At 39.9% G+C, this 25,637-nt stretch overlaps 1 protein-coding gene across 9 annotated transcripts in view; it reads left to right on the plus strand.

Annotated features, from left to right (window-relative positions):
- Positions 1–25,637, plus strand: part of KATNIP (katanin interacting protein) — a 56,918-nt gene that overhangs the window by 19,168 nt on the left and 12,113 nt on the right. For 7 of the 9 annotated variants that reach the window (XM_064672686.1, XM_064672685.1, XM_064672684.1 and 4 more), the window contains 7 exons: positions 2,189–2,329; positions 7,153–8,044; positions 12,401–13,135; positions 13,745–13,953; positions 17,608–17,671; positions 19,555–19,732; positions 21,879–22,044. In XM_064672686.1, coding sequence (XP_064528756.1) covers positions 2,189–2,329; positions 7,153–8,044; positions 12,401–13,135; positions 13,745–13,953; positions 17,608–17,671; positions 19,555–19,732; positions 21,879–22,044 — 2,385 coding nt within the window. Of the gene's footprint in view, positions 1–2,188; positions 2,330–7,152; positions 8,045–12,400; positions 13,136–13,744; positions 13,954–17,607; positions 17,672–19,554; positions 19,733–21,878; positions 22,045–25,109; positions 25,554–25,637 lie in introns of those variants that run through there. The other 2 variants (XM_064672692.1, XM_064672693.1) reach the window with 2 other exon arrangements.

Below are 25,637 nucleotides of genomic sequence, written 5' to 3' on the forward strand. Positions count from 1 at the left end.
ACCTTTTTGATTCTTATACATATATATAGGTCTTTTAAACCTCAGAATAACAAGGTCAGGTAACTGTAATTCTAGAAATATCTAACAAGGGTATTTCTTCCCAGTGGTGAACCCTTAGAGCCACATCATTCCCCTTCACACTGCTTGAGTGTTCCTTTGCTCTCCATCAGGTGCACCTTCAGTGCCCACGCAAACCAGTGTCCCACAAAATCTAAGACTAGAAGTTTCCACTCTCCCTTTTTGCCTTGATCCAGTTTGAATTCCAACTCCTTAACCTGTTCACCCTGATGGTTCAAAGAATTTTTGGGCTGGATTTTCCAGCTCTATTTACAAAGACAGTAACCCCAGACTCTCAAGTACCTCACGTGAAGGCAAAGACATCACCGTCGCTCTTGGTGATAAAACATGAGAGTCCTCCACAGTTTCAGGAGTTTTGGCATGGATTCTTCAAGGTGCCTTCAGTTTGTGGTGTCAGGTCTTTGACATGCTGATGGGGATTGTAACAGCTGTGAGTTTGTGTAACCCCAGCACTAAGCAGTTACTTCCACTGATAAACCAGAGATCTCTGTGCCTCTCACTCACGATACTGGCCTGGCTCCGATGTACCTCCTGTTGTTTGGAGGGTCATGTGCAGCTTTACAGAGAAAGTGGTGAGAAGCATGGAGAATTCTTTCCAGAGTCCATTTTGGTGCTGAATCAGGTATCCTCCTGTGAAGGCACCTCTGGCTCTCAGTACACACCAGAACCTATTGATTTCTGGGGCATCAGGTCCTGGCTGGAGAGGTCTGCAGGTGGATTGCTCATCAGATGTTGTATGCTGTTGGGAAATTATTTTTTAACCATTCTTGTTCATAGTATGACTTCAAAAACATGATGCAGCTTTGAAGTTGACCCTGGAGTTGGGTTCACACTGATTCGAGGGCTATCTTTCATTCCTTTGATGTTAAGAGGCATCTTTCTGTTCTTCAATAGAAAGTATTAAACCTGTCTGGCACTCTCGTGGCTGTTTTTGCCCCAAGCTGACATTATGCACAACAACAGTCTCCCAAAGCTTTTTGAGAGGCTTCTGGGGCAGAGCCATCGTGACCCGGGGGAGTTTGGAATGTGGAGATGACCACTGTGAGAAGTGGATCTGTTCAGGATATCTGTGAACAGGCTACAGAGCTCTGTCCTCACCATCATTAGGCACACAGCTGAAGTACTCAGGAGGAAAGTTTTGTGGTTACTGCCTTCAGGAAAATCTGAAAGACTCACTTCAGAGTGAAAGGCTGTGGAAAAATACTGACTGTGTACCTACAGTGTCACTGTATGTACTGTGTATCCTTGAGAACAGAAGGGGGCTAATTTATCTCCTCATCTCAGATCACTGAAATGTTACCTGCATGTGTATTCACTTTGTGCTCTTCTTCATCTCTGTTTTGAGATAACATTTGACATCAAGTATATTAATATTCAACATTTTGATTCTAAAGCTCTTTCCTCCTTGCCTCTTTCCGAGGTGCCACCACATCCTTTTACTCCACTTTTGAACATTTAGAGGTAGCAGTTTTTTACAGTTTTCAGAATTGGTACTTTTAAGTCTCTTGATTGCCAGTTGTATGTAAAATTCATGTTGGGAGTTTCTGTGATATCTTTGAAAATATCAAGTGTAGAGTTCTATATAGCTCCAAGGAACAGATCTGTAAGTGATGTTGGCTGTCTGCAAAGCCTGATTAAAATAGAGGCAGGCAATAAAGTAAAATTCTATAAGATTTCCCTCTTTAGAGAGCAAACCAGAAGTGTAAGCACAGGAAGAAATCACAAAATGATTGTCCAGTGTCCATTGTGCTCAGTGATCCCCTCTAGTACAGGCAAAGCTGATTAATTTGATTAAAATAAACTGGGCTTGCTCTGACCCTGCAGTTCCAAAGCAGGGCAGGCTGCCTGTGGTGTGTGAGTGTGCAGATGCCTCCCTGGGACAGCGAGCAGCTGACCTTTATCTCATTGTCAGGTTCTTGGGAGCTGCCTTAGAGGCAGGAGAGTCGGATTTGCTGCTGGGAAATGAGGTTGAGGTTTTGCTCTTACGTAGTGGATTTTATTGAATTTTCTAATCTCTGCGTATTCTGCCGTGGGGTGGGGAGTTAATTAAAATGAAAACCCCTGCTTGAGGAGGAAGAGTTAGTGACAGTCTGCTTGTGTATGTTTTTAGCTCAGGAAGGAAAGCTGCCTCTGGATGTGCCCTTTCCATCCGCCCATCCAACTGTACTTTGTTATCCGCAATCCCACCCGGTCATGTGACTTTGGTATATCCAAGATCAAGATTTGGAATTACAGCACAACAACTCCCAGTGTAAGTAGTCTTTTCTCAACTACTCTGTACCTTTGCTCTGCCTTGCCTAGGGAAGTTCAGTTTGCTCTTCTTTCTAAAAGCATGAAATAAAAATCGATACAATTTTCTCTAATAAAATAGGAGCTTTGAGGTGTCCCTGTCTGCTGTGAAATTTGCTTCTGTCTTAATTGTAAGTGGAAACAATGTGGTGATAATGTTTTCATAGGCACAATGAGCATTTTCTTTCAAAGCTATTAAAGATCTCTAAAGACCTAATAAAAGGCTTGTGTATTGTGTCACTTAATCCTTTACTGGTGAGAAATAAAGATTGGAAGGTAAGTGCATCTTAATATTCAGGACTCTCAGTTGTTCTATCACAATCTAACTATGTGTTTAAATCTGTGTTTTCTCATGTATATAAATGTAAATAGGCTGACTGTTGCTCAAGTTTGGGTTTGTTGCTTTAATTAGAGTCACAAATTGGTTTGGGTTGGAAGGACCTTAAAGACCATCTAGTTCCAGCCCCCCTGCCATGGCCAGGGACAATTAAAAACTCCACTACTGAGTGCTCATAATAAAACAATCTACTGTTAGAAGAGAGACATATCATGGCAGATGGCAGATGGTCTCTTGTCTCTGTGTTTGAATGTCACCATGAAAATTATTCTTGTTTGTACACTGCAATGTTAAGAAAGAAATCCCAGGTACTGGATCAAAGAGGATTTGCTGTCCTGGATTATGAATAAGAGGGTTTATCCCTCTGGTTCTGCTCTCATCCATGTTCTTATATAAGCACATATGGTAATTTATACATATGGAAATGGCCATGGAAGGGGCAGCTTATACAAATTTACTATTACATGATTTATATTTGTTTTCCTGGAATTTTAATAGCTTTTTCCACTAAAATTGCAGTCTGCAGAATGTTCCATCATCATTAGAGTGTGCGAAAGGGATGCTGTTCTTGGAGGTAATGGTAGGATTTGTTACCAAACCTCCTGAATATAATGCAGGAAGAACAGAGAAATGGATGTCTGTCTGTCAAGGCACTGCTTTTTTAATAAACTGCTATGAGGCAATCTGTAAAATCCACTGGGAGTGTAATCCCATGGATTTTGGTGGAAGTGCAGCAGTTTATACTTATTAAAGAAATGTCTCATTATCCTTAAGGTGAAAGAATAGCAGGCAGTTCTGCCTAGTTCTGTAATTTGTCATGAGGAAGTTTTGTCTGAGAAGTATAAACCCCAAAAATATAATTAGCTAACAATTTTCTTCCTGCTAGTGTAAGTCCAGAGCCAGATTTCTGTGTGGATTTTCGTAATCATTCTTACTGCCTTTTTCCCCCTCAAATGGCACCTAAGGTAGAGGTGCCCAAGTGCTTCCTGAAAAAAATAGGCAAAGAATTAAGTCAGGCCAGTACTTTTGTATGTTTGAGCTTTAGAACTTGAATCTAGAAGGAGAAAAAAAAATATGTTTGAAGGAGGCTGTAAAAGTCTGATGACATCATTGCCATAGATTCCTCGATTCACTGAATTACAGGGAAGGTCTCAGAGGATGCTTCATCTTGCCTTTATGTACTTCAGATGAGATCTGCAAAAAAGGAGGTCATTTTTAGTCTGCAAGAAGGGGAGAAGTGTAAGAAAGGGCAGCCAGTTCTTTTCAAAGTTGTCTGCAATAGTCAGACATTTTAGAAGTACTTGCTGCAGTCTTGAAATTGCATCGTTACTCGTTGCTGTCAAAACTTTCTTTGTAAGATCCAATATAATGTCTGTGGTGCATCTTCACAAATCTGTGAGTGGAATCAATACTTTAATGCATTAAGGTCTTAGTTGCTCTCCAGTTGGTTCATTTTCTTCTTCAAGTGGTTGCTTATATGTGTGTTCCTCCTGTGCATATGCTCATGTCCGTTCTCTTGAGCTGGAGATTTGTCAGTGCTGGATTACCACTTGATTGACTGTAAGGCTGCAGCAGCTTTCTTACAGCACAATTAGTTCTATAGAAGAACCTTTTTCTTCTCATTCTTGACTTCTTTCCTATTGCTCCTTCTTTTTCACACTTCTGCGAGAAATCAGGCAGAAGCAATTTCAAGTCCTTTATCCAGGGGTAATTCTCAGAAAAGTGCCTCTGGTTTTATGCTTTGTCCTTCGTGCATAAATATCCCTGAAATGGCCAGAAGTTGCATTCTTGTTGTCTCACTGGGAGGCACTATCCCAGCAGGCACTCTGAGGGCTGAAGGTGCAAGCTGGGAAGGAACACCAAGAGAAACTGTAGAATTACTTCCACAAAATCTATCTTTTTTTTTTCCTTTCTGACACTGATCACACCTCCCTGCTTGTTCTGAGACACTGTGCCATTTTAATCACTCTTCCAGGAGGAAAAAAAAGCACCTGCCTTGGATGAAACACTGGGTATTTGTTTAGAGGGTGGAATTACCCATGTGGAAGGGACTTTTCCAGCCTCCTCATGCTCCAGGAGAGCAGAGCAGTGGTACCAGGGAAGCTAAACCGTGGTGTCAGTCTTTCCCACCAGAACTGATCACTAAGCAACTGAAAGCTCAGAGGAGGGGTGGGAGGGAATGAAAAAGAGCAGTTCTTAGTCTTGTGCCTGCATATGTTTGTTCTTGGAGTCTCTGAGATCTGTTCATGTTTTTCCTCCCTGAGGCTCAGTCTGCTTTAGGATTTTGGTGCAAAAGATTTTCATTAGCTCTTTTCCTGGTTCTTCCTGAATAGATGGTTTTCCTGAGCTATCAGCTGTTACTAATGCCTGCCCCAGTTCAGTCTGTCTCTATTGTCCTACAAATATCCGTAGCTTTGCCTGGTTCGTCTGGATACACTTCAGACACCTCTTTTGCTTCCTAAAATACCTGTCTCAGACATTCCAAAGCATCAGAGAACAGGAAGTCTTTTCCCACTGACTGAAATAGTAATTTTGAAGTGACTGGCCCTTTTCTGGGCTTGGCTGTCCCTTCTTTCAGGGAGAATGACCTCCACCCTCTCATTTTTGTTATGTTTTCTGTCCTTCTCTGGTACTGGTGAGTGGAGTGGGATTAATTTCAAAACAAGTTGCTCTTAAGGTTGCTGATTTTAATTTAAAAAGGTGACATTGACAAATGCTTTTCAAATGAACATGTGTATTCCTGTGGTCCCATGCAGTTTCTATCTGTTTCCAGGTAAAAATGCAGAACTAAGAGCTGAGTGTTCCTAACAGCAGTAGAGGCTGGGATATTATGTAGAAATGTTGCAGTTATCCCAAATTCTGCCGTGAATATCCAAAATCTCCAGCATTTAAGGAGGGCATTGTTAGTCCAGACATACAGAAATTTAAAAAATAACATTACTGGGGCATCCTGATAGTCTTTCTCTTCCCCATCATAATTTCAGGCAAAGCCACCAGGTAGTTTTTTATAGATATAATTATTGAAGTGTTTTGATCCCCAGTTAGAGGAATCTATCAGTGTCCTCATTCAAGGGGAAAAAATATCACGTTTTATGGCCAAATGCATCAGTACAGGCTTATAGCACTTTATGAGACTCGTGGAGTTCCACAGGCAGCCGTGCCATAATGGCCAATTAAACTGGGTTTACAGCTGTTCTTTGAGAAGTTACTGAAGGTTATCTTTCCCTAACAGGAATGTGTCTCACATACCTGCTTCCCTCCCTCAGCTGTAGCTTTCTTGTTATCCCTGCATCTTCTGCTTTTCCATATTACATTTTTTGCCTCATACATGGTATTATTTGGAAAACAACACAATAGACACTATAAAGACTTGTAAGCTTTAAACAAGTGTCTTCAGGAGTGAAAAGCCAGAGGCATTTGTATTTGTAGGGGAAGGAGTAACTGGTTTAGGCTGGAAGCATAGGAAAATTTACATCAGTATTCAAGCAGAACTGACATCCAGGAGATGAACAAGAGGGATGAAACTGAAACTTCTTACTTTCATGCAAAGCTTCTTAGTTTTCATGAAAAGAAGGAAAGAACAGAGAGTCTTTTAAAGGCTCCACGAGATGGACACGTTACTGAAAGTTAGAGAACAGAAAGGAGATGGATTTTGTCTCATCTTCTATATTTTCTTTGAAGATAGTGGTATTTTTGTCAAGGAGGAGAAAGGGTTAGATCGAAATGGTGAAGAGAATAGAAAGAACATTAGTTCCAACTTCAATGGAATGAAAAAATCAGGTATTGGTGGGTGCCACAGAGAAGGAGAACATAGAGATAAAGTTGTGAGTGGCAGAATTGTGTCTCAGATAAAGGCCTTCTATTTAAAAGTCTAGTTAAGTGTTGGGATAGGCTATCAAGGCAGATTAGTTGAAAACTGTTAAAAACAGATTTCTTCTCAATGGTATAGGTTATTTTACATTCTTCAGTGGAAAAAGATGGACTGGATGATTTTTTTTGCTGTCCTTTCCAGCTCTGTTATTTCTTTGTAACTCTTTTTAACTCCAGTGGCTTTGATCTGGGTGGTTGTTCACGGTGGATCGTGTCGTGAAAGTGGTGAATCTTCCAGATGCTGAAACAAAATGTGCCTCTGGAATTTATATGCTGATCAAATTGAATTATACTTAATCTAGGCTTCTTCCCTCAAGCTTTTCTAAATAATCAAGCCTTGCCAGACGAAATGGTTCATAGTAGTGTCTAGCAGGGCTTTCAGTCCTTTTAAATAAAATCTTAAATATTCCACAGTTGTTTGAGCTTTAGATTAAAAGGTAGTCAAAAGCATGTAACTGACACAGGGTTTAATTGTTTTCATCTGTCTATTGATTAAGTGTTCAAATGTCAGAGTCCCAGAACAGTGATATCTAATGCTTGAAAGCTTAATTGAAATCTTTATACTTTTATTTTTGTAGGACCTCGATGTTGGAGCAAAGAAGGTGAAGTTATATGTTGATGAGAACCTTGTATTTGAGGGTGAATTAGAGAGAGCCTCTGGAGATCTCTTTGCTGACCATAACACTACAATTGACCTTACAGATCACAAGCAAGATACCTCTGCATCTCCCTCAGGTGAAAGGAAAGAAGTAAATGCAGTCACAGACAAGGAAGCAGACCTACATTTTAAATGCTCAGAATCAAGGACTACTTCACTAAACTGGAAATCCCTGCCAGAAGAAAATCTTCTTAAGCATAAAATGAACTCAATCAGCTTTACAAAGAAAAATTTGCCAGAGTTAGAGGATGATCTAAAAGCATTCCCATCTCAAGTTTGTATAAAAGATACCAGAGAGAATTCAGCAGTAGCAGCAGTTGTGGAGCACGTTCAGTCTGATGATGAACTTTCTCTGAGTGAACAAATGGAAAAGTTAACAGGGAGAAAATTGTCTGATTCCACAGGTGCACTTCCACCTTGGTTACAGTCATCTTCCCAAGTAACTGAGAACAGTCATGTTACTCCCAGTAAGCAGAAGCCTTCCTGGCTTGCTACAGAACGTAGTTTAAGCTCGAGATTTCAAACACAGTCAGATGGAATCATGAAAAACTTCTCAGACCTGACAAATGAGGATGTCAAATGTCAGAGAAATGAACTGGGAAGACCCAGTAGTAGGAATGCAAATGGAGATGAGAGGTCACTAGTGCTGACCAGAAAGGATGGTGATGTGGGCTTGGACATTTTGGAGCAGCTTTCTAACAGGAATTGCTGCAGCTCACAGTACCCTACGAGTGGAAGGAGAAGTGTCAGATGTGGTAAAAAGCTGGGATTAAACACTATAAATCTTGGAGAAGAGGATTCTGCCCACAAAGGTAAGAGGTCACAATAGCAACCTCAGTGCAGGTGCTGACATGTTCTCCATTTTGCAGCAGCACAAACTCATTTAAGTGGAAGGGACCTCCTGAGATTCCTGGAGGTGTAGACAGGGGGATTTTAGTTTTGCTGTTTGTGGTATTTTCCTCATTCATACTCTGACAATACTCAGAGTGTCTCTCCTTGTCCCACACCTGATGTGAAATACTCTTCTGAAAAAAATTTACATTCTGATTTGGTGGGTTTTAATTTATTTGGAGCAGATGGAAGACTAAATTCCAGTAGATTATATTCCAAGAATTGACAGTTCCTGCAGACAGCAAATGTTTGCTAATATCAATTAAAATCTGCAAAAAGATAAAGAAGAGTGTGTCCTCAAGTTAGTGAGTAAATTTACAGAATTTATTTGTGTAGTAGGTTTGTGTCTTTCTCAGTGAGAATATATTCTGAATATATTTATTCAGAGTGAATGGAAAACTGCCCTTCTTTTCCCTTCTCTGCTCATGACTTTACAAACTTCACCATCAGACATCTTGTTTATTTATGAAGAGTTCTCTAGTAAATTTAGCTGTTATCTGCTCCATGCCTTTTGATTGTCCTTGTCATCTTTCTCCAAACCTTTTTGAGTTCACCTGGATCCTGTTGGAGGTGGAGGATCCAGATTTGTGTGGTTGTGTTGGCAGTAGCCCAGGGAAGGGTATGAGAACTGGGCAACTTCTGAAGTTCCTGCTCTCTCCCAACCTCTGGTAATCCATGGCTAAGAAATTTTCTGGGTCTGGGGTAATATTTTTGTGTTTAACAACTGTAAACACCAGAAGAATAGAATTTCTTACCCACAAGTTCTACTTTGTCTCTCTTTTAACCAACTTTCCAGGATTTATTTTTAGTGTCACCTTTTCAGTTTCAAGCCATGTCACTCTGATTCCTGGGGTTTTGGGCTCTTCTTACCCTTCTTTGGCATTCTGTAATTCTTCAGCATTCAATATCTTGTCTCAAATGAAAAGAGTCTGGCAGAACAAGGACAACAGGACCCAGGGAATTGGAATAAGATGGTATAAAACTACAAATGGAAATTATGGTTGTGATTTAGCATCAAAACAATTTGCATGAAAGTGTAGCTTGCTGGGTATTGAATTTGAGTGTTTACATTAAAGTAATGGTCATTAGGGACAGGAAATGTAACTAAATGCATTTGAAGTGCCAGTTCAAATTCTGCAGCAGGTGCTGCATGATTTTTTTCAGACAAAGGCGAGAAAATGCTTCTTTCTAAACTTAGGATGTCTGGATTTTTTGTTCTCTGACCCTCTGTGAAGCAAACAGCAATTTCATCAGTACATCTGAAGTTATACCTCAAAGAAGAGAAAAATAGGGAAGTATTTGGAATAACTGCCATCTTCCCTTCAGCCACCCACTCACCACAGCCCTTTTGCTGTTTCACACATTTTACACTATCTTTGTTAGATTAAGACCTTAAAATTAAAGAAACTGTAAATAAATCTCACCTTGGGAATTTCTGTTCAGTTCTAAAAATGGAAATAATGTTGGAGTTTTAATGTAAGGTGTAAGATGAAGGTTATCATGGATCTATACAGTGTCCTCTAATTTTGCTCAGAGCAGGTTATTTCATGTGGTGCTTAAAGCTCCCGATATGTTTTTGTCCCTGGGAAAATTGCAGCCATCCAGCAGCTTTTGTTCTCTCTCTGCTGTGCTGTGCAGGGTAAAACCATCTTCAAAGTGGAGCTGAGTGAGCTTTAACAACAGGGAAAGGGTTTTAAGTGTTTCCCTGAGAGTGGTGGATTTTAATTGGCACAGGGCTGAGGGAAGTGCAGCTTCCCAATGGAAGTGTGTGACAAAGGGGAGGCTGCAGAGCCTCCTACCAGTGTCACAGCATAGCTTTGGTCACTCAATGAAGAATAATAAGAACAACAGAAATTAGAAATAGCACGTACATGCTTGCCTCGAGTTAATGTTGCTATAAAAACATCAATTTTTCTTTGATAACCGGTTTAATGTGCAAAGGAAATGATGGGAGTCTGCTGATAAAATTAGCAAATAACATATCATTTGGGTTATTGTGAGTTAAGAAGATTGAAGAACTCGCAGAAGGATGAGCTTGAGGACTGAAGCAGTGGAATGCAACTCCATAGTACCCCTTTGCAGGCTCCCTTGGGGACTAATAACCAAAAATGAAGTTGTAAGCTGAGTAATCATCAATTGCAAATGAGCGAGGAAGGGAAGGATCACGGTTGAGTAGCTGATGGCAGATTGAGTGTGAAAGGCTGGTGTGATGCAGGGTGATTGGAGCAGAGCACTCCCAGGATGGATCAGCACAGGCTTTTGGGAGAGTTAGGGAAATGTTAATATCTCAGCACAGCCACTTGTGAGACGTCAGTTGGAAAACTGCAGCTCTGATCATCCATTTTCGGGAAAGCTGATTACAAAGTGGAACAGATACAGAAGAGAGCTTTTAGGATGATTTGGGAAATGAAGCATGTGATTGCAGCATGGAAATATGATTGCTATTTATAACTGCGGGGAGTAGAAAAGAGATTAACACAACAGAGGGAGAAGAAAGGTGTTTTCTTCAAGGTAGTCTTGGCCAAAAATGTAGTTTAGGAAAGTTTTGAGAGGAATTGTATGGTGTGTGTTGCCATCAGAAGCAGGATGGGGGACTTGGTGGTTGAAGACACCTGTCCTAAAGCCACAGGGGAGTTGGAAGTTCAAAGTGTCATTATAAAATATTACATTTTAAATTCTTAAAAAAAACCCCAAAATAGCTTCAGCCACTGGGCTCGCTTTTGGGTCTCTCTGCTTCCCTTTCAGAGCTTCACTTCTCCTGTTGTCACTCCTTAATGCAGCTAACAAACCTGTTAACCTCCCGTTGAACTGCCTCAGAAGTGCTTTAGAATTGTAATCTCTGGGCTGTTTGAAGTACTTGACGTTTAAAAAAAAAATTAACAAGAGAAGGGAAAAACTCTCCCAAACAGGGCAAGTCAATGGATGTCAAATACTCTTCTCGTCCTATTCTGCTCATCCTGAAATTGTCAAGCTTTGACATTTTAAAATGATAAAGATATATACAGTGTCTTCTCCAGGTAAACTGTGAGGCTCTGGGATATACTGTGTGGGATCACCCACTTCTGGAGTGTCTGTACTGACAGTGGTTTGAGCAAGAAGGGGACTTAGAAATGACTGATGTTCTCTGAAATATGAAATTTTTCTTCATATCTGCATTTCCCTTGTGGGGTAGGGAGGAGGGGCCAGGTTAGACTCTAGGGTTTCATTCTGGAAGGCAACCCTTTTCCAAGTCGTTTCCCATCTGCTTTGAAATTCTTATTTTTATCTCAGGTGTCCCCACTGTAAATGATTATTTGCCATAGATAGATTAGGAACATTGCCTCTTTCCAGTGTTTCCAGAAAAACAGTTAAAAGTCAGTCGGGAGCAGTCTTTTGGGAAAACATTATTTTGCATTTTACAGCAATTGGCATTTATTCTTGATAACCATTTGTTTTAGTGTCCACCCAAGGACTCTGTGCAGGAGTAAAATCTGGCCCATGGGCCTGTAATTGTTTAGAACTCCACTTCCTCTTCTTCATTTATTTGAAGAAAATACATAAGTGACTGTTTTATTGAAAATCTTTGTTAATATCTGTTCTTAATTGTTTCGAGATGGAAATTAAGCAGCTCCCCAGTGCAGCCACAAGAAGAACATGCTTTGCTCCCACTGTGTCCCTCTGATTTGTTGTCCTCACTGCATTCCCATTAGATACTTTGTCACTGTACCCCTCCTACATCTCACACTTGCTGAAAACTGAGAAAAATATTTGGACATCACCTGCACAGAGTGCAACATTCACCTCATCCTCCTTATGCTGAACCTACTTTTCTCACCACTTTTCTTTATATCCACGTGGCTGATTTTGAGAGGAAGCACCAGCTTTTCTCTGTAATGCTTTACATTAACCAGTTCAGCCACTTCCAGCTGTATGAAAGATCTGCAGAAGTGCAGACAGATGATTTAAACTGTTGTGACAGCAACACAATCACTGGGCAAAATCCCAATTTCTTTAAGGGTTGAGTCACGAATTCGCAGCCTAAGAGTTGCAGTTGGGATCATGGCATGTGCTCTGCTCTTGTAATAGTTAAAAGTGATTGTTTTCATTATGTCTAAATGGGGAAGAGAAACTGGGACATGGAGCCTTCATAACAGGGAGGCAATATAAAAGTGCTGCTGGAGGAGAATTTCACAGTAAGGGACACGAATAAGACCAGCATCGTTCTGCAGAGTCCCTGTCGTAGCGGTTTGTTCCCAGTCCTGCTTCTGCATTAAATGCCTTTGTAATGTTGTTTTCAGATGAAGACTTTTCCATCAAGGACGTAGCAGCCTCCAGAGCGAAGTGGTGCAGTGAACAAGAGCACACTCTGCAGGAGTCCTGGAACTCCTTGGTGAAATTTAATTATTCCCATCGCGGCCGGATCTCGAACATGGATTTTCAAGGGGATATCTTTGATGAGTTCCTCCACCAACAGAAGCTCAACCGCTCCGGAGAATGTCAGCAAGTGAGGAAAGAGGGACTGCAAACACTACCCAAGAGGCAAGAGGAAGAAAGTGCTGTGGAGGCACATGATGGAAATGATTTTAAAATTCCCGTTTTACCTTATGGGCAGCACTTAGTGATAGACATTCGAACAACGTGGGGAGACAGGCATTATGTTGGTCTTAATGGAATTGAAGTTTTCAGTTCTAAAGGAGATCCTGTTCAGATTGCAAAAATAACAGCTGAACCACCTGATATAAATATTTTACCAGCTTATGGGAATGATCCCAGAATAATAACCAACCTAATTGATGGGGTGAATCGGACACAGGATGATATGCATCTCTGGCTGGCACCATTTACCCCTGGAAAACCTCACTTTATCTTTATTGACTTTGTGAATCCCTGTCAGGTAGCTATGATTAGGATTTGGAATTACAATAAATCTCGAATCCACTCTTTCAGAGGTGTGAAAGACATTATCATGCTGTTAGATGAACAATGCATCTTTAAAGGAGAAATTGCCAAGGCCTCAGGAACATTGTCTGGAGGTATTCTATCATTTCTTATTTTCTTTGTGGGAACAGCAGTACAATGCAAACAAATGCATTTCACTTGTTTGTTATCGCCTTCCACTTCAAAGCAAGCTGGCACTTTGTCTAGTATTGAATTTAAAAACATAATGCAAAGCCCACTAATGCATTCTTCACTGATACTGTGGATTTTAGCAGCACACAGAGCTAATCTCCATTCTTAACCACGTCTTAGCAGCACGTCTGTATTTCAATAACATCAGATGGGCACGAGAAATTTAAAAGTTTCAGCTTTTTACTTTTTTTCACCTGTAATATCTTCTGGAAAAGGTGATGGAGAAGCTTTTTTCCCCACTGTCTTTCCTATGTATTCAAAATTTGACTGAATTCTCTAGTTTTTTCTGCTGTGCAGTGTAAGTTTGGGAATGGAATACTGATTATAGCAGTATCAGTATAAATTTACCAGAAATTAATAATTCAATATATAGCAATCAGTATCAATTTGCCATAAATTATTTTTAAACAAATTTTTGCAAATTAAATGTGAAGAAGGACCAAAAATAATTTTTATCACTCTCTGTATTCTTTTGTATTATTTATCCATTTAATTCTGTGTGTTGCCTTCAGCTCCAGAGCACTTTGGGGACACTATATTGTTCACTACTGATGATGATATTCTTGAAGCTATATACTGCTATGATGAGACATATGATGGAGAAATGGAAAATGCCAGCTCCTTGAGATATGAGGAAGAGCTAAAGAGGCCAACAACTGCTGACAGGGAGGGAGATGAAAGACCTTTTACACAAGCAGGTTTGAGAACAGAAAATCAACAGGTAGGGCCTTCTCTGTTCAGAACTCTCCATAAATGTCTTTCTGAAACGTGACATGGAAGTAATAGACACATTTCCATGGTGAGGTAAAACTCTGCAGAAGAACTAATACAATTAGGACTATTTTGAAGATTTTTTTTTTTTTCACCAGCTCAATAATTTAAGTGATATTTTAAATCCCTAAAGGTCCTCCAAATTTTGGTTTCCCTGACTCATTAATAAGTCTACAAGGAAAGCTATACTAGATTTTTTTTTCCTTTACTTACTTGGACAGAGATTATAGGGAGTTTTTTTTGATTTAGGTACTCCTGAAGGTTTATGCACTGGCAGTGATACATACAGTTATTCATATAATGAGTAGCTGTCGTCCTTGTCACTCCAAACCAAAGATTTTTCCATATTTTCTGCACAGATTATACTCTTACTGGTTTCTTCCTCCACAAATTAAGTATCTTAAATGAAAAGGATCTCTTCCTGTCCACCCTCCTCTTGTATTCCCTCTCTGTGTTTTTTTGGTTAGCATCTCCACAGATTTGTCTGCATGTTGCAGCACAAAAAATGCCTTTTTTCCATGTAGTTGGTATTTTACTCCTTGAAGGAAAGATGTATTTTCAAGCACTGGGGTCTTGCCTTATACCATTCCAGCCCAGTGTCTGAGCAAAGGTCCTGCAAGATTTTCTCCTCATGATGGTGTGGGACAGACTTTGACCTGATTTCCTTAAATATTCTACCTTCTCAGAATCTTCTTGAGCACCTACTGTTGCATCAGTGAGGTTCTCTTTTTTCTGGGAGACACACTTGTGGGTCTGTGAGGAGATCCAAATTCCAGCTGGTTCAGCTGAACTGCTCCCAGGGATATGTGGTTCCTAACGAGCCTTGTGTGGTTTTCAAGCCTCCCCATTCTGTCTTTTCCTCTTTTTCTTGTGGCTTACAAGACAAAGGGAAATACAGTGACATTGGAATTTGATGTCACTGTTAGAATCATGAGTCAGTGTCTCTAACCCTTGGACTTCTTCATTAATTTTGGTCCCATCTTTGCTTGTGATGTCTTAAACTGTTCAGACACCTTTTGCAGTGCAGGATTTCATGAACACAAATTGAAGTTCACCTTTCTTTTCTTGATCACTTGTTTATTGTGAGCATTCATCAGGACCTCTTCCATGGCAGAACCCTGGGCCTGGACTGTCTGGCCCTTACTCAGTGTCTCTGCCTTTCATTTTGCTGTGATGCCCTTCATCCCCCTGTTCTAACTCTGAAATGTGCTGCATCAGCAGTGGAATAACAAATGCTGTTGTGACTGAGCCATTGATCTCCCTGTCACTGTATATTTGCTGATTTTTGTGGAGGGATGCTTATGCTACCAGAATGATACAGATCTGCTGGGCAATTTGTCTTCCCCAGCACAACGTTGTCAGACCAGTATTGGGTTTGAACAGTGTCTGCTGTTGATCATTCCCTGTTCAGTAGGTGAAATGCTGTTTTACTGCACTGCCTACAAAACTTTTCAAAAGCTCTTACAGAAGTGTCTTACTTTCATGTCAGTGTTATCCATGGTCATCTGTCTGTCCCATGAGTTCAGGACCTTTAACATGTTGACTTTTCCAGCAGATTAGACCTGTACCAAGTGCACTTGATTCAGCTCTGTGGGTGCTTAGGGAGAATGTAAGAATAGCACAAAAATGCAGTGGTGTTTCTCTAAAACACTCATCCAGCCCTTAGAAGTGTGTCTCACAAGGACTTCTTCACTTAACCTTTGTGTTTAGTATCCTGCTGCAGATTTTTGTTGCATTAATTCATCTCCTAGCTTTCTGAACCCATGTGCACTTTTACAATTTACAGTGCTCTGTGGCAACCTCTTTCTGTTTGTCTCTAGGTTCCTTTAATGTCCTCTAGTTTTTGTGTTGGAAGAAACTAAAAAATTATTCCCCATCCTCTTCTTTGAGCCACTCGAGAGATTTATTCCACTGTGTTACAGTCTTCTAAATCTTTTTTTCCAGAATGGTTAGTTCACCTTTAGTTATTCTCACAAGGATGGTGCTATACAGTATGGTCAGGGGGAGGACCATGGTAATACTTCCTGCTTTTTATTGCTTTTCCAATAACTCCTGTACTGTGGTGCTGTTTTGTTTTAGCCATAAGAATCTAAGAACACAGGTAGGACAATGCTCACAAGCAGAAGTAGTTGGAATAGCAGAAAATTAGAGCATGTCTGAAAGAAAATATAGTGGGCACCAGTGGAATAAGGGATCTGAGTAGACAAGAAAGGGAGAAAAGAGGTGATAATGTGGCTGGCACAGATGGTTTATGGTTTACAAGGGAGGGCATTATTTTGCAATCTATAAATCCAGTAACTTTATTATGCCCATGGGTTTTGATTTTCAGTAAAGTTACAAATTTGAATTCCCAGGCTGGTCTTTTTAAGTTGTTCTAAGGAAGAGGCATCAGATATCAAAGACAGAGTCATTGTTTTGCATGAAAAGCCCCCAACAGGAAGAGTTTTCCACCTTCTGTAGGTTCCTTGTGTGTGGGTATTTATTTCAGTGCACAAGTCTTGTCCCGTTTCACCTGAATTACCTTAATTACCACAGGGACATTTGCTGCCACATGAAGGATATTGCAGTCTGGGAGGAGACATCTGACATCCAGGATGTCAGTGGTTACACTGCAGAGATCTGATGGAACAGTAGGAGAACAGTGATGACAAGTCTTTCATTTATTTTTAGGCACAATGTAGGTCCATTTGATGTATTCTGGATGACAGGAAGTTTACTTCTAATGATAAATTAAACTATAGAGAAGTCTGGACTTCTAATTTCCTGTTTGGCTTTTTGACTACTAATGAGGATTGAGCTGATGTTTCTATAGAGCTACTCATAAAAATGCCAAGATGTCATTCTAATCTGCTTTATTAATTTTGGAGCCCAATACTGGTATATGTAAAGTTAGGATTGTTTTCCTCCAGTGTAGCATTTTTACATTTACCCACAGTGAACAGAATCAACCATTTTATCACACTCAACTCAATGAAATGAACTTTATCTGCAACCCACTGCCATTTTTCTTTGTCTTTATTACCCTGATTGCCCCAGTATGATCAGCAGGTTTTGCCATCTGTTTATTCCCTCTCTGGTTTGCTGTGCTGAATAGCACAGGCTCTTTTTCATTAGTGTTGTCAGAGAACAAGCACAAACTTTTGGGCAAGTTTGCTTGTTTGTTCTTGAGAAGGAATTGTGGTGGCACTCTCTGGTCTTGACTTCCTTCCAGACTTCTTGTCTCTGCAATGCATTTGCAACATATTGCAAATACAGCATATTATCATTTGCTAATGGCAATCTGCAGGTAAATAAGGGCGACTCTAGAATTTCAGCCTCTTTGAGAATAGGTATTTCACAGTACAGAGTCTCCCATTCAACATTTCTGTATGAACTAACCAAAAGACCTCACCCTAACAGTCTCGATTTTTTAAGGATCCATATGATCTTTTACATTTTGGGACATGTTTTCCATTATTAGCAGAACAGCCAGGGTGGGGAGGCAAAGGGGAGATGGATATATAAAAGGCTGGATGTAGTAAAAACCAAAGGAACAGACATAAAAACTCTATAAACAATGCCTGTAATGTATGTATAATGTTGCACCTGTTGACTTTCTTTTTAGGTTCTAGAGCCAGACTCTTTCTCTGAATGTACACCTAAGGAGACAGGAATATTTACTGGAAAATGTAAGTTCTTACACTTCTTCCTTAACCACCTTGTGGTCAAACATGTTATCAAGGAGGACCTGATTTGTCAGAGCTGAACAGAACTTTGTGACAGATGTCAGGTCTAGAATAAAGAAGAGACATTGAATATTTGAGGCAGAAGCTTTGTTTACTATGGCATTTATTGTAACAGTTGGCTTTTAATCTCAGAAAAATAACATTAGCCATTTGTCTAGTCCCTGAATGGGATTTCTAATAGCTGTGGCCCTTACCCAGTAATTCTCTCCCAGTCCTGTGTATTTCTGTAGACTGAATTTTTCAGATTGGATTGACAGTAGAAACTCCACAGTAGAGCTGAATCAGAATGTTATATCCATGCTTAAAGTACCTGTTTCCTTTATCCTGTACAAACCCAACTCTCTGTGGGGTCCAGGGAGCTTCTGGATGGCCCAAGAGTGTCAGGATCAGCTCCTGGTCCTTTGACAAGAATTTCCAATGGGGTGTTAGGAATTCTTTTTCACCCTGGGGGCAATCAAACACAGGAATAGGAATTGAGAGAGGGTCTGAAATCTGCCAGCCTTGGAGGTGTGCAAACATCCATGGGATAAGCTCCTTGGAGACCTGATCTAATGGACATGCCCTGAGCTTGGAGGTGGGTTAGACACCTCCAGAGGTCCTTTTCCCCCTGCATCATCCTCAGATTCTCTGAAGGCATTGCCATGGTGAAGTGAACACTAAACCCTGTGTGAATGGCTGCTCCTCCCTGGCTTTTCCATGGGAAAATATATTCTGATTTTTCCTGAGATGTAGTAAAAAAAACTTGCTTGTAAAAGCAAGTAAAAAAACATGCTTGAACCTTGAGCAATTTTAGTTTTAGCAATGGTCTTGGGAATAGCATCTAATATCAATGTAGCCAAATTTGTCAGCTAACAGAACTATTTATTTCTTTGTGTCCTTGCAAATGCTAATGAGATCTTACACCCAAGGGAATTTATGTGTATATCAAGACTTGCTATAGCTATTTAAAGGTATTTGGGCTGGATGGCTTAATAGGTTTAATGCTTGTTTGTTTTTCAGGACACCATGACTACTGGTGCTTCTTTAGACACTATCCAACCTGATTAGTTGTGGATTTCTGTAGTGTGTGAAATGAAAGATATCTTTAATTTACAGTGATGGATTTTTTTGTGGAACCTGATCAGACTGAAATATTACTTGTTATATCTGTGTATTTCTGTATATTTCTGTTTTTTTTCAGTAAGGCATAAAACAGGTGGATCTGAAGATACATATACAACCTTTTGTTTGTTCAGTTTTTCTTTCCTATTTATTTTCCAGAGATACAGGCTAATCATTAATTAATAATATTTTTATTGCTGCTTTTCACTGATGCTGTCCCATTAAAATACTTCCATATGTCCAGTTCTGATGTGAAGGTAGTATCTTAAAAACATTAGCAAAGCAAATTTTGCTTTAACTCTGAGTTGGTGTTCTCCAGCAATTTATGGGATTATGAGAGGCTGGATTTATATGAACATATATAGTCATTTAGCTGGTGAAAGATGATGGATAGACTTCAGACTAATCTGTCTTCTCTGTGTCTGCATAATCACCAAATCTGTCATGTAACTGCTTAAATGTGTCACTGAGCTGCTGTCAGTCTGCAATCACAGTAATGAGACACTTGGTAATGTGCTTGATCAGGAGCTGGGTGGTTAAAAGTGAACAAGGTGTTGGCAGCCCACTACAGGGCTAATACAGGCCAGGAAATATCCAAATCCAGCACATAAAGTGATTTAATCTCTACAAAATATACATGCTGCTAACCATTGGGACTTGCATGCATGTTTATATTGGCTCCTTACCTCAAACTAGATAAATTATATGCATGCTCTTTTATGCAGGCCTGCAGCTGAATTTTACCATGACCTGGGGAGACTCCCATTACCTCGGACTGACAGGACTTGAGGTGATAGGGAAGAATGGTCAAGCACTAAAAATCAGCACAGAACAGATTTCTGCTTCACCCCAAGACTTAAACGATCTTCCAGAGTACACAGGAGATTCCAGAACGCTGGAAAAGTAAGTAGAGGAAAGACTTGGATGCATTTTACATCAGATTTGATAAAGTGACAGAATTATATAAGCTTCTATTATGCTAACACATGGTAATGCAAATGTGATTTTCATCCCATCACTGCTCATTCTTGGAATTCACAAGCTGCCCAGGAACAGCTTGTTGTAGAAACATGAATGAGATGTTTCCAAAAGTTGGTGTTTGAGTTAGGAGATGGTAACAGGCCTGGTTGGTATTTCTGCCAAGGACTTTCCAGGAAGAAATGTGGGTGTTCTGAAGCATCTGTCTGTGCATATTCACTGATATTTATGCAGGATTTCTGGATAACTTCAAGGAAAATTTTCAACTTAGCAAACAGTGAGGATGTGTTTGGGAATTGCACAAATAGGTGCCATTCTTTTGGCAATTTTTGCAGCTTTTTTTTGGTAATTTTAATGAATTTTTATTCATTGACAAGTATATTTCCTCAAATTAACTTGTACTTCCTAAATGGCAGCAGTATAGAAATCACAAGCTGTAGATCTGGAGAGGACTTGGCATTTGGTTGTTATTGAAGCTGCATCCTGTTGTTTCTGAGTCATATCTCCATTTTAAAGGGTATTTTCAGTTGCAGTCCTCTGCTCTGGCATGTTTATGGTCTGTGACTGGGTTTATGAATTAGGACTTTTCAAAGTCTCTGTAGAGTCTTCCTTAGAATTTTGTATTTATTTACATGTGCACTAACTCTGTTATTTGTAATTTCTGCTAATCTGACTAATGCAGATATCAAATTTACTTGTATATAATTACTTGTTTCTTCTGCCTGTTTCTGTGAAAATCTCATCTGTAGGCACTAAGATCTAAGAAATTTTCCCTGATGTATTTTAGGAATTTTATTTATGGTGCCTTTTCCTTGCCAGCTTTCCTACTGTTTTTTGGCCTGTGCACACGCATTTAACCTTCCAGAGTTTACAGTCCTATCAATTTAGGGTTTTTTTGATCATTAATTTTGTTGAAAGATGGCTTTTAATAAATTTGTTTATCCTGCTACTGAGCCAGGCTGCCTTTGAGTTTGCAAGTCCTCCCTCTTTCTGATGTCTTTCTTAGTAAGCGAGATACATTTTTAAATCTTTCTTTTACATACTGGATTGTTTTGCTTAAGAACTTCTTTGGGCACAAGAAATAGAGGCTTTTTTGGCTTTTGGTATTTCTGGAAGCATGTTGAATTTGAGTACACTACAGTGCTCTTCAGCTGTGGCATTTGGAATAAGTCCTGTGTGCTCTTCAAGTCAAGAATTATGTCTTCTCTCATGGACTCCCTAATCAGCTCTTCTGTGAAAGAGTCATTATTCAAATCTTTTTCTTTAAGGAACTGCCAAGTCTGGCACTCATTCTTCCATTAAACTTTTAAATAAATATTAAGTATATAGTTCCTTTTTTGGGCAGTGTACCAAAGTAATTACAGTGGACAATTAATTCATATTCGTTACTCCATCTTTGTGTGCTGTAGTTTGCAGTAGGAGAATATAAAGTCAGGATTCCAAAATGAGGAAATAACAGATTTAACTTTATCTAGCCAGCCTGAAGTCTGTGCTGTTATGAAAAGGCATTGTCCTGCTGGTAGGAAGCTTTCTAAAAAAAGTAGGGATGTGGCTGACTGTGGGCATGAAGAAGGACACGAGCAAACTCTGGCTCTGCTCAGGGTTATCCAGCTGCCATCCAGTTCCTTGTTGGATTCAGTAGAGTTGTGTTGGCATAGTAACACACTGCAGAGTGCCAGACAGACTAGTGTAGGCATGGAACTATATTAATAAATTACATTGGGGCTGGGCCTTAGAGCTTTGCCTTCAGCCACTTTGGTACAAAGGCAGTTGAGCTTTCCTCTGCCCACCCCTGTTCACACAGGGAAAACCTATGGATTTTGCTGGTTTTCCTCAAACAGACCCAGCTAAAGAAAATACTGGTTTTTCTCCCCCCACTGTCTTTAATTCAATAATTGCTTGTTATTTTTTTGATGCTTACTGTGCTTTTTAATTCATGCACATGGGCACAAGAAGCCCTGGAAGCTGAAAGCAGCACCTAGAATGAATTGAACATCTAGTAAAGTCACTGCTTTCCATGAGAGAAGCCAGCTTCTCCCTTCTTGCAGCTAATGGATTTTTCTCTTTGTAGGTTAATAGATGGGACTAATATCACAGTAGAGGATGACCATATGTGGCTCATTCCTTTCTCTTTTGGAGAAGATCATCTGCTCACAATCCATTTTGATAAAATTGAAAGTATCGCAGGGCTTCGCTTTTGGAACTATAATAAATCTCCAGAGGATACCTACAGAGGGGTAAGTAAAAGAAAAGGAGCACTGCCAGCAAAAATATACAGCAGTGCATTGGAAAATTGGTACTATGATGAATGAATATAGCTGCCTTAATGGAACACCATAAATCTCTCTAGATTGTCTGAGTCTGAATTTTGTGGCAGGTATAATGCATTCCTGTCTCCACAAACAGCACACATTGAAAAAAAAGCCAGAGATACTTTAAAGAAATCTTCAAAGCTGATTTTTCTAAGAGACACATACAATACCACATATTATTTTCAAGATATATGATTCTCAAGAGGTATCCTCTCAATAGCTAATATTTAGACCTACCATACGATCCTGTGTTTCCTGGAATACAGGGAATGATATAAGAGGGAAACTTTTCCCATAGAAATTCTGTTTAGTGAAGTTTCAGAAGACCATTCAATACTGCCTTTTCCAAGAAGCAAGAAGAGTCACTTGAACCCTTAACTGAGAAAGCTGACATCTTTAAACAGTTTGCTAAAATAGTTTAGCTAAAAATGTATAACATACCTCCTCTCTTCTTTTTCCAGATTTGTTTGGTTTATATTTGGTTTTTTCATACTGAATTATTGGAATTGACTGGCAATAGGCACCTTTTGGAGATAATTTTACACCTTGTTGGCAATCTGAGTTTGGCTGTCCCTCATTTCTCTGCTGTATTTGCACTTGAAATGATAATGAAACAGTAGCTGCTGTTCACTGCACAGAAAGTTTATGGATCCATTTGTTTCCAGACCTCCCCTTTTGCACAGAACTGTTGCATTCTTGATGTCCAGATTCAGTCAATAGATAAGAAGAAAAACGTTGATTTGTATTAAACTGAGAGACAGGACAAAAAGGATCAGCAGAGTTCTGGGAAAAAAATCTACAACTGAAATTGGAGGCCTGGAACATTCGTAGCATTGGGCCAGATAGTGGCAAAGTTACACAACTGTGTCTTTGTGCAAATTTACCTTTCAGGAATTGCTTTAATGTGAGCACTGCCTGGCATCTTTTACTATCAGCACGGGGGCTCTTGGTGCTAAAGACTCCCAGAAGGCCAGAGCATAAGATCTTTCAATTCAAGCACAATTGATCTGGAGATTTCAACATATGGCACCTCATTTTGTGCCACGTTGCATTAACCCAGCATGTTTGACACATGGGAGGGTTCTGGAGCATTTTGAGCTTCCCATCTCAATATACCCCCTGTATAAGTTAGGGGTTTTGGTGACATTTGTGTCCTGATTTCAGCTGGGATAGAGTTAGTTTTCTTCCTAGGTTCTGTGTTTTGGATTTAGGGTGAGAATAATGTTGAGAACACACTGATGTTGTTGCTGAGCAGTGCTTACTAAATCTCTAAAATCTAACGTGGAATTTGGTCTTTGGAGGCCAAACCAAGAAGAAAAAGGAAGAAAGGTATATTTTCAGCAGTTTGCTTGGCTAGGTAGGAAAAAGAAGTGAGTATGATACAGGTGTCCACCTGCAAGCCTACTGAAAGTCCCATAACAGTTAGTGGGTACAATTAAAAGGAGTACAATCTAAAGTGGGTACAGTTTAAAAGGATAAAATAAATGCAGTGCTGTGAAAGGATAAAATAAATGATTTGGAAAACTGAAAATGCAAGATATTGGCTGGGTCACAGTAAAGAGGCTTTAGGCTGTAAACCTGGGGCATCATGACATCTGTCTCTTGAAGTATTGCTGTTCCTTCTAAGAAAGAGTCCCTGGGCATGAGATATGATGATATTCTAGGCAGCTGCAGGCTGCTGGATTCTATTCACAGCTTTAGTGTGAGAGGGTAATGGCAGGGAACTGTCAGAATGAAGACTTGGGTGCTATTTCCAGCTCTGTGAAAAATCACCTTGTGAAAGCTTTGTTATGCCATTTGTAAAATGCAATATGTGACGGCTGAGTGCCTCCTCAGATGATGAGAATTACTTAGGAATGAGAGCTGGAAAGGGCACATAAATATGAGCAGCTGGGCTATAATAGGTAAGATTTCATCTCTGAGGCTCCAGACTTCCCATTCACGACGTGTGTCCGTTTGGGAAAGTGTATTTCAGTGGGTTTTTCACTTCCTCTCCTTATCCTGACAGACTTATTCAGCTTGAAAGTAACACGCAGAGTTTCTGATATGAAAAGGATATTCCCTTTCTTTGCTCCCAAGTGTATTAAAGATGAGAGCAGAAATACTTATTTCTCCATACTTTGTAGTCACACAAACATTCCTTCCTAATTAATCTTCAGGCTGTTTGGAAATGAACTGAGCACCTCCTCTAGTGTAGTAAAATACCCGAGGTTTTCAAACCAAGAAAAAAAAAAAATCTTCCTGAAGATTAGTTTCTTTTGGGATGTTGCATGTAATTATAATTGGATAAAACATCCTTTACAAATGGAAAAAAGGTGAGAACTGTTATGAATATCAGGTCACTGATAATATACAGGACTAGCAGAATGCTCAGAATATGTTAAAATTCTCAGATTGACACCTGAAATGTGAATTTTAACTATAAATATTGCATATATATTTTTAATAGATCCTAATAGTGAAAATATTTGCATACAAGCCTAAGTTAACCTCAAATTATCTTTTATATATCGGGCAGCATGAAATCCAAAGATAAGAAAACTTACCTTTAGACTAAATGAAGTTTTTTGCTAAATAAATGACTCTGTTTTGGTGCAGTCTGTTAATTGAATTGTAGTGCCAGTTATAAGGGCACATTGTTACATTTTACAGGTGTTATTCCTTCCACACTGGTACTTAATGAAAGACTCAGGGCAATAAGTGCTGCTTATGATTAAGTTAAATTTAACATATTTCAGGGTAAGATGAAGTGATTAATTGTTGCTGCATGATTGAACTGTTCTGTGACTGGGATCGTGGACACAACACCAGATGGTGCTGATGGGGGAGGGTGAAAGGGCCAGGGCTCCTGCATCATTTGAATAAATATGACTGAATTATTCAGTTTAATCTTCAGAGCTTGTATAAGACGTGTTTGCATCTATGATGTGGACACAGCTCAATTCTTTCTGTCTGGTGCAGGTACCTTTTCTTTATTCATATGCCCTTAGGTTACACACAGCACTGCTTGGCAGATGAGTTTGCGTGATCCTGGAAAAGTCCAAGTGCCACCTGCCACAAAGATGAATAGCCCTGGTGAAATACAGGTTTCTGTAAATGCAACAGAGCCACAAAAGGCTGCTCTGGAGAGAGCACCACGCTGTGGGATTTCTGGAAGGGTGGCTCCAGCCAGGGCTGAGCAATCAGGCCTAACCCAGCAGTGCATTCAGGTGCATGATGAGTCTACTGTCTCCTAAGATCACCTTTGTGACATGTGCTGGCTGAAAAGCTGAGTTTTTCCATTCTGATCACATGTGTAAATGTTGCTGCAGGCTCAGGAATCAGAATTGTTTAGGTTGGAAAAGATTGAGGTCATAGAGTCCACCTGTAAATCCAGCACTGCCAAGGCCACCATTAAACCATGTCCCCAAGTGCTTCATCTACACATCTTTTAAATCCTACCAGGGATTGGGACTCCCTCACTTCCCTTGGTGGCCTGTTCCAGTCTGTGAAGGGAAGCTTTCAGTTCGCTGAGATCT

The sequence above is a fragment of the Pseudopipra pipra genome, chromosome 16, assembly GCF_036250125.1.
Source record: "Pseudopipra pipra isolate bDixPip1 chromosome 16, bDixPip1.hap1, whole genome shotgun sequence".
Lineage (NCBI taxonomy): Eukaryota > Metazoa > Chordata > Aves > Passeriformes > Pipridae > Pseudopipra > Pseudopipra pipra.